Genomic DNA, 8,373 nt, shown 5'->3' with positions numbered 1-8,373 from the left:
TTCTATATCGGATCTAGATCAATTAGTTGGGTAGTGACATACAGAGCTTAGGAGCTACGCGCATTTATTTCGAGTGTACCGTCAAATCGTTTCTATGGACTAGTTAGTTGTGTACATATGTTTAATGTTGTTAGAGTATTTTAATGTGTATGTGTCTGCTTATGTATACCTGAACGTCTGTGAAAACCAAGTTAAGCCATGCAACATGAATTTCAAAGTTGAAGTTAAATAAAGCGATTAAACAAGAATAAGTAGTAATGGAATGTTTGATTTTAGGGGGTTTATGGTTTATATATATTGATGAATATACCTTTTTTTTAAAACCTATATAAAATCATAATGCTGATCAAAATGGAATATACTTTTTGAAAGGGTATACAAATAGTTCGTTGCTTAGCATTTTTCTTATAGCGAATGATGGCAAGCCTGCTATCAAAAAGCTTTAATATAGCTTTCTGGAAGCGACGCCAAAACAGCCGAAAACCTCTTCCATAAGACTCCCCCACCGAGAAGGTTTCAGTCCCTGCTAAGACGGAAACCTAAATAAATTTGAAAATGTCAGCAAGCCGCTTATATTATGTTAGAATTACTATTTTACAATCTTTGACAACAACATAAAATTGTGGCAGTGCTTTGGAGACATTAAAACCACGCTGGAAATGCATTTGAAAGTGCTGACCAAGGTCTATAGAAACAAAATCCAGCGCATTCCGACGGTACCCCTGCTCCAGCACTGCCAGTATCACCAGAACCGCCATCACACCATCCCCACCATGGATCACAACCATCCCACTGTGGGTGGAGTTACGGCGGAGGTACTAAAAGGCGTCGTTTCGCAAGCTCTTCTGGGCAAATTCACAGCTGTTTTTCCAAAGCTTTTCAAGTGCCAGTGGAAGACTTACGAAGGTCAAAAGAAGGTTAGTACATCAGCAGACGAACTTCGAGGTGGGTGTGTTATGAGCCGGGGAAAATCGAGAAAATAGGCGAAAGTTAAGAGGAAAAGTTGACAACGAGCCTCCAGTCATCGAGATACCCACCTGAAATTATCAGTACCCAACACTCGACTTATAGACACCCCTATCCCCAGTTCTACGCCAATTTCAGTACCGATTGCAACGACAGCAACACCAACAACAGCAACACCATGAGCGGCCGTAAATTCTGCGTGGGAGGAAACTGGAAGATGAACGGTGACCAGAAGTCCATCGCCGAGATCGCCAAGACCCTGAGCACCGCCTCCCTGGACCCCAACACCGAGGTGGTCATCGGCTGCCCGTCCATCTACCTGATGTACGCCCGCAATCTGCTGCCCTGCGAACTGGGATTGGCCGGCCAGAATGCCTACAAGGTGGCCAAGGGCGCCTTCACCGGCGAAATCTCCCCGGCGATGTTGAAGGACATCGGTGCCGACTGGGTGATCCTGGGCCACTCGGAGCGCCGCGCCATCTTCAATGAGTCGGACGCCCTGATTGCCGAGAAGGCCGAGCACGCCCTGGCCGAAGGTCTGAAGGTCATCGCCTGCATTGGAGAGACCCTCGAGGAGCGCGAGGCCGGCAAGACCAACGAGGTGGTGGCCCGCCAGATGTGCGCCTATGCCCAGAAGATCAAGGACTGGAAGAACGTGGTGGTGGCCTACGAGCCCGTATGGGCCATTGGCACCGGCAAGACGGCCACTCCCGATCAGGTGGGCTCTCTCTGGTTATCTTGATACTTCTGGACACTAATCCTTGTATTTCTCTTACAGGCCCAGGAGGTCCACGCCTTCCTGCGCCAGTGGCTGAGTGACAACATCTCCAAGGAGGTCTCCGCCACCCTGCGCATCCAGTACGGCGGCTCCGTGACCGCTGCCAATGCCAAGGAGCTGGCCAAGAAGCCCGACATCGATGGCTTCCTGGTGGGCGGCGCCTCCCTGAAGCCCGAGTTCGTGGACATCATCAATGCCAGGCAGTAGGGATTCCCAGTCGCAGTCCCGATCTCCAAGCATTCGATCACTTGCTAGCGAACTGCCCGCGGTTAAGGGTCTCTGGAGGATCTCCAGATTTCAGATTCCGCACCGCATATGCATTACGCACACACCTCGTCACCACCAAGTGCAGTTCCAAATTCATAGTTACCTCCCTGTTGTTAAACGTATAGTAGTCCATTGTGTAAATCCTAAATTATTCTGGCAATAATTATACGCTACTCATTTACTCATAAACCAAAACCGAAGGAATGTGTTATTTTTTGCTAGAATTCATAAGCTATTTATAGAGAAAATGCTTTGACGACAAGGTGGGGAAAGTTATACACACATGTGTGTGTGTCACCTCTGTGGACCTTAAACCGGCTAAAAATATTACTTAACTTTTGATAAGAACACGTAATATAAAATCATTCGAAGTACAAATCACTTGTTTGCCAGAAAAGAATAGATTCCAAATATTTTGGAAAGAATTTGTTTACATAAAAAGCTTTCAAAGATAAGCAATGTATCATCAGATAGCCTTAGTTGAGATTAGAAGAGAAAGCGGTTTATACAAATGGTTAGAGTTCATTACTCATCTGGATTTTTTTAGACTATGGGTACACAAGTTTTCGCAACTATGAGGTCCAAGATCTACCGCTTTTTATGTAAAACATTGCTATGTGATTATAAGGGAATATTTTAACTTTTAAAGGATGTTATTTTTATACATAAAAAAACCGTATACCTTAACCCAAGTAATCTTTGTAAAGCTTCAAATCTGGCAAACTCCGAGCTTGTCATGTTTAGTCATTCTATCTTTAATATTCGTTTCTGAACACATCGATTTTATTCAGACTGGAGTTTTATATTTTTAAAAATTGAACAAAGTTTTAGCCAAATCTTTAGACAGTGAACACAATTATAAACCCGATTTTATCTATAGTTTCGCAAGATGGCGCAGTCCTACGTCTTCGATGTGATCCTGGTAAACACCAGTTTGCCAATTCCTCGTAAATCCGCGAGTTTTAGTGTAGGTGGGGGAAGACCCGTCTATTCGGTAAGGTTGTTTGAGGACTTTGAGGAGTTGTCAATGGAGCGTGTTTTGGTGGATCAGTTTCCGCCGGAAGCTCTGGGTGGCTTTACGGCCAGTCCCTGTGAGCTGATTGGAGCACTGACCTCCAAGGGCGTAAGCGTAACCCTGAAGGAGAACGACGAGCTCATAGGATCGGGCAGTACCATGCTGGACTCCCCCGTCCTGCGACAGCTGACGGATCCCACCTTCTCGGTCACCGAGAAGCTGCTGGTGGAGCTGACCAAGGGCAAGAATAGAGTTGGCGAGGTGGAGCTGCTCCTAAAGATCAGCGCTGCTTCTCCGGACATAAAGTAAGTGCATTGTCATAGGAAAACTGTGCTAAATTATACTCATTTCGATCAACTTGATGCACCCTGTATCACTTCGATTTGATAAAAAGGTATCTTATTCAAAATAAATTAGTTTTAAACTAGAGCAGAGTATTTTTAAAGGGATAAAGATCTAACAATGTTCTTTCCAATCAAATTACATTATTTAGTGATAAAAAGACAGTGATTTAAAATATCTAACTCAATAATTTTCATTATGCAAGGGTGAAATCAATACCTTTTAATATCATGTTAACTCGGTAACTATACTTAGGATTATTTTGAAATATCAAAACTATCTAATCCAAACAAACTAATGGTTAGTTCAAGATCATAACTAGCAATCCTTTTCAGCCACGGCTTGATTCCTTTTGGCTGCTACGATGTGTGCAGGCCGGTGGAGAATACGATTAACAAGAGGGACATCATCTTCACCCTGGGACGCTCTGGGAAATGTCCCACGAACAGTTGCATCACGGATGAGCGCCTGATGTCGCATGCCGGAGCACCCTTCCAATGTCCCCACGCGGCCAGTGCAAATGAGGAGGACAAGGATCACAGGGGAGGTGCCACCTCGGGATGCGGATGCTTCCTGAGGGGAATGCAGGTTCCCCAGGATGAGAAAACGGAGAAGAAGCGCGAGCGGGCTGCTCTGAAAAAGCTTATCGACGAACTGGGCCTGGATCAAACGAAGGTGCCCAAGCCTCCCAGTTCACATGACAAGTCCCGTCGTTGGCATTGCAAGTGCCGGTCGCCCAAGACCTCCACGGATACTTCCTCCTCCTCGTCCTCCTGCGATGTTAATGAGTTCGAGGCGGACAGGCCTCCCAGAAAGAGAAAGGCCATATCCCTGACTGCTTCCATGGAGCAGGCAGCTCGTCGCAGGCTGGTGGGCCTGTGTCCCCAGAAGGAACCCCAACTGAAGCAGCAGGCCTACAGGCCACCGAATCTCTGCCAGCTCTGCCGTTCGGACATCAGTTGGCTGCCCAAGATCTCCGCCTGCCCCTATTGCGGGTATAAGACCTTCGAGGACATACATCCCAGCGAGGAGCCCTACGATCTTACGGCCACAGCTCAGCAACTCCTCAGGGATTCCCTGCGCAAGGAGCCCTGTGAACTGGGCTCCTCCAATACCTCTGAGGATGATGAGGCGATGGGCGACAGGATCCGGAAGTCCCAGGTCAACGATGATCCCAATGTGCCCAAGCAATGTGGCTGTCTGGGTGGGAAACCCTGCACCCGATGTCGAATTCGCAAGCTCTGCGAGAACTTCTTCAAGGAATCCGAGTGCAAGGTAAAGCCCGTTACCCTGCCACAGGCCGAGCCCGGCACTACGGCCAGATCCTTACCAGAAATCAAGAATCCGGTGAAGAAAACCAACTCGGACACCTCACAGCGTCGCACCCAACTGATCTCCATCTTCACGGAGATGCGGAATATGTATGGCAAGAAGAAGGGCGCCGACGAGGCGGATGCGGTGGCCCAGGAGCTGAGGAAGGAATGCGATGCAGCCTGTCGGAAGAGCAAGTCGCTCAAGGCCCGCCGAAAGGCCAGGAAGTCGCTGCAAAGGGCCCTGGACGAGATTGACCGGGCCTATCCCAAGCCCCCGAAAATCAGGGTCAAGAGGAAGCCCGTCCACCGCAAGAAGTCCCGATGGTGAGTTTTGATATGCGAGAAGAAATGTTCTTCAAATCGAGTTTTTGAATTACAATGGCATAACCCTGTTCCTGGCAGCTACACCTTTCTGAAGTCGAGGAAGGAGCCCAAAGATCCACGCATTGGCCACATGGACTGCATCTCGGACAGCAAGTACACCGGCTACTGCAAGGTGCCCTGCCACATGGGTTGGATGTGGACCAAGAGCGAGATGGCGCGCCACAAGTCCTGGCGACCCGGGGCCATTTCCCGACCCATCCGCCAGCTGATGGCCTACTTCCTGAAGGACTTCCCCGCCGACAATATCTGCCTGTCGCGCTACCACTACCGCCGCCGGAAGTGCCCCAAGGATCGGGGTGACCAGGATGAGGAGCCTCTGGTGCAGCACCCCACGCTGCACATAAGTCGCCGGGGGGACGAGTACATCATCACGCTGCGTCCGCTGAAGGAGCCCCGCGCCCTGGCCACCAGTGCCAACCCGTACGCGGACATGAAGCCCGTGGTCTTCCGCATCACCAAGGATCCGCTGGCCGCGGGTCTCCGCCAGATGCGGGTGGCCCTGCAGGACAAGGGGTTCGCCCCCTGCACCTGCCGCCGCCCGGTGGCCAGCTGCTTCTGCCGGAGCCACAACGACAAGAAGCGGATGCAGTTCGAGCTGGCCAGGGAGTGTCGCCAGCGGGGCTGGCCGGACAACTCGGATACCTTTGTCTACTCGCCGAACAGCGACGACGATGACAGTGATCGGGAGTACGAGTTCGGGGTCACGCCCCCAGCGGGCGTTTTAAAGCCCGACCGCCGGCGGCAGCCGGACAGGGCGCATGTGGAGACCCAGTACGTGGATCACGACTGGGCAGCGCCCACCATGTACCCGCATCCGGCCAACATGATGGTCCAGTACGGCGGCTGTGTGATGGGCGAGCGGAAGAAGAAGTTCCCCTGGCTCTACGGCAAGGGCAACATCCACGCAGATCCCCCAAAGCCCCGCATGCGAAATCCCCCAAAGAAGAAGCCACGCAAACAGCTCCCGTTCCGAAACGTTGGGGGCTACGACGATCCCCGCCGCTTCGATCCCACCCCTCTGAACAGACCTTGGCACAGGTCCAATTCCCCCGTCCATATGTACTGATCTTATCTATCGTCGTTTTAACAATTACATCGCAAAATAATTGATTATGATTTTGGCACTCCAAGTGAAGAGTGCAACTGCAACTGAATTGAGAATTTATAGGTCTATCTATACAGAACTTGCAGGTCGGAAGGTTTCTGATCTCTGGACTGTGCGCGAGTCTTTAGGAGATAGCCTGCCGACCAGACCACACATAACGACACCATACACCCAGAAAAATGCAAAACGAATAATTTAAGAATCGATCTTGAAATTTGTATAGCGAACGTTCTTAAATTCTTTCGATCTTGAATAAAGAAAATACAAGCTTACCGAACTTTTGATATCATTCGTTTAAGATTTTTCATTGAAATACGCTACTTTTTTCCTGAGGTTAAGGCATACTTTAGGAAGTAATAGTACTGTGGTGATAAGAAGATTTGGCTGTATATACGTTACTACGTACATATATTCTGGGAATTTTGGGGAAGCGCTTGTGCTACATAAGCAGTGGCTATACAATTTAAACACAGTTCTGAACTTGAGATCAGTTCCGTTTTCGCAGTCGGTGATAATACATTTCACATACTAGCCGAAATGAGTCCGCGCATCTTTGGAATTTTTCTGATAATTTCGGTCCTAGATCAGCTATATCTCGTTGACGGCACCAATGGGATGGAGGAATCGCCATCGTCTGATCTAAATATGGAAAGCAAATGTAGTGCCTACTACTACCTAGAAAGCACTATTAAAGAATTGAAAAGAAAGTTGGACTTTTATGAACACCAATTACAAATCAAGGATGAACATAATAAGGAAAATGTGAAACAAATGGAAACTATTTACAAGTTGCAGAGTCAGTTAGCAATCAATAGCAAGGAAAAAGAAATGTCTGCAACTATTAATGACCTAAAGAATAGGTTGGTTAGTGCAGAACAACAACTAAAATTCAAAGATGACCTCATAAAAGAAAAAGTGAAAGAAATTCACGATTGTGATCTCATAAAAACGAAAGATAAGCAAATACTTGAACTAGATGAAAAGGTTAACTTTATGACAGTTACTATAAGTAACCTGCGGAATCAGTTGACAAAGTCAAGAGATGACGTTAAGGTTCAAATAAAAGACATAAATGATAGAACTGAGGAGGTAAAAAGACGAGATGACATTATAAAGTTAAAAGAAAAAGAAATTAGTGATAAGAGTGAACAAATAAAGAATATGGAGGGAAAAATTTCTGTTAAACATAACCAACTGGAAATCCTGATTGCACAAATTTTGACCAAAAACAACGAAATCGATAGACTCAATAATCAGACTAAACATGACTTGGAAAAGATAACTGAAATGGCCGATAAAATTACTGTGAAAGATAACCAACTGGAAAACCTGAGTGAAAAAATTAAGCATGATTTGGAAACGATAACTGAAATACCCGATGAACTTTTTATGTGTCGTGGAGTGGAAGATTGCCCCATTGGCCGCCCAAATGGAATATACAAGATAAATAAACCCGGAATACCTATATTCGAGGCTCCCTGTAACTCGACTGGTTGGATGACCATTCTAAGGCGTCAGGACGAATCAGTGGACTTCAATCGAAACTGGGCTAACTATACGAATGGGTTTGGATACTTAAATAGAGAGTTTTTCATCGGATTGGAGAAGCTGCACCAGATGACTAAGGACAAGCCCCATGAACTGTTCATAAGGCTTCGCTTTTTTAACAGAGGATCTGCTCACGCTCACTATGATTATTTTCAAATCGGAAGCGAGCAGACATTCTATAAGCTAAAATCACTGGGAACATTTTCTGGAACAGCAAGGGATTCATTAAGATACCACGAAGGAATGAAGTTCTCCACGTTTGATAGCGATAATGACAATTATATTTTCAATTGCGCTGAAAAACTCAGAGGTGCTTGGTGGTACGACGATTGTTCCGACTGGTAAACAAACGATATTATAAACTTATTGCATAGCATCACAAAGAGAAATTTTAAATACAGTTGTCTAACTGGAAGCAGGAGAGAGGGTCATTTTCATTGGAATAGGATCGACTGTGAATTTGCTGAAATGTTGATCAAGCCGAGGTCCGTATGAGCTTTATGTGTGAACAATTTATATGCGGCAACTCAAAAAAATAAAAATTAACAATAATTTTATATATATTTACTAGAGTTCTTGTTATATTGTTACGGTTTGAGAATATAGTTATTCAATCACTACACTCAATAGCCACACCATTCGTTATTTAACCTAC

The 8,373-nt window shown here is 46.5% G+C and overlaps 3 protein-coding genes across 4 annotated transcripts; all 3 read left to right on the top strand.

Annotated features, from left to right (window-relative positions):
• Positions 1-644: 644 nt before the first annotated feature.
• Tpi (triose phosphate isomerase) lies at positions 645-2,206 on the top strand. Of its 2 annotated transcripts, none has more exons than XM_065865718.2 (3): positions 645-917; positions 1,088-1,684; positions 1,745-2,206. In XM_065865718.2, exons 1-3 carry the CDS (start codon positions 660-662, stop codon positions 1,949-1,951), a joined length of 1,062 nt encoding a protein of 353 aa, XP_065721790.2. In that variant the 5' UTR covers positions 645-659; the 3' UTR covers positions 1,952-2,206. The 2 variants fall into 2 exon arrangements, with proteins under 2 accessions (XP_065721790.2, XP_016938619.1); XM_017083130.4 differs by having other exon boundaries at positions 856-945.
• Positions 2,207-2,756: 550 nt separating this feature from the next.
• On the top strand, positions 2,757-6,219 carry LOC108016487 (uncharacterized). Its single transcript, XM_017083154.4, has 3 exons — positions 2,757-3,331; positions 3,704-5,005; positions 5,084-6,219. Exons 1-3 carry the CDS (start codon positions 2,901-2,903, stop codon positions 6,129-6,131), a joined length of 2,781 nt encoding a protein of 926 aa, XP_016938643.4. The 5' UTR covers positions 2,757-2,900; the 3' UTR covers positions 6,132-6,219.
• Positions 6,220-6,628: 409 nt separating this feature from the next.
• Positions 6,629-8,281, top strand: LOC118878115 (angiopoietin-related protein 1-like). Its single transcript, XM_070996177.1, has 2 exons — positions 6,629-8,059; positions 8,120-8,281. Exons 1-2 carry the CDS (start codon positions 6,708-6,710, stop codon positions 8,211-8,213), a joined length of 1,446 nt encoding a protein of 481 aa, XP_070852278.1. The 5' UTR covers positions 6,629-6,707; the 3' UTR covers positions 8,214-8,281.
• The last annotated feature ends 92 nt before the right edge of the window (positions 8,282-8,373 follow it).

The sequence above is a fragment of the Drosophila suzukii genome, chromosome 3, assembly GCF_043229965.1.
Source record: "Drosophila suzukii chromosome 3, CBGP_Dsuzu_IsoJpt1.0, whole genome shotgun sequence".
NCBI classification, from domain to species: domain Eukaryota; kingdom Metazoa; phylum Arthropoda; class Insecta; order Diptera; family Drosophilidae; genus Drosophila; species Drosophila suzukii.
The sequence above is the reverse complement of the archived record's forward strand: the minus strand, read 5'-3'. Positions and strand labels throughout refer to the sequence as shown.

Excerpts from the sequence above, each read along its gene's own strand:
- LOC108016487 (XM_017083154.4), top strand. The coding sequence starts at position 2,901 with ATGGCGCAGTCCTACGTCTTCGATGTGATCCTGGTAAACACCAGTTTG. Across the intron at positions 3,332-3,703 it reads GCTGCTTCTCCGGACATAAA|CCACGGCTTGATTCCTTTTG; the intron begins GTAAGTGCATTG and ends AATCCTTTTCAG. Across the intron at positions 5,006-5,083 it reads CACCGCAAGAAGTCCCGATG|CTACACCTTTCTGAAGTCGA; the intron begins GTGAGTTTTGAT and ends TGTTCCTGGCAG.
- LOC118878115 (XM_070996177.1), top strand. The coding sequence starts at position 6,708 with ATGAGTCCGCGCATCTTTGGAATTTTTCTGATAATTTCGGTCCTAGAT. Across the intron at positions 8,060-8,119 it reads TACGACGATTGTTCCGACTG|TTGTCTAACTGGAAGCAGGA; the intron begins GTAAACAAACGA and ends TTTTAAATACAG.
- Tpi (XM_065865718.2), top strand. The coding sequence starts at position 660 with ATGCATTTGAAAGTGCTGACCAAGGTCTATAGAAACAAAATCCAGCGC. Across the intron at positions 918-1,087 it reads CTTACGAAGGTCAAAAGAAG|TTCTACGCCAATTTCAGTAC; the intron begins GTTAGTACATCA and ends CCCTATCCCCAG. Across the intron at positions 1,685-1,744 it reads AGACGGCCACTCCCGATCAG|GCCCAGGAGGTCCACGCCTT; the intron begins GTGGGCTCTCTC and ends TTTCTCTTACAG.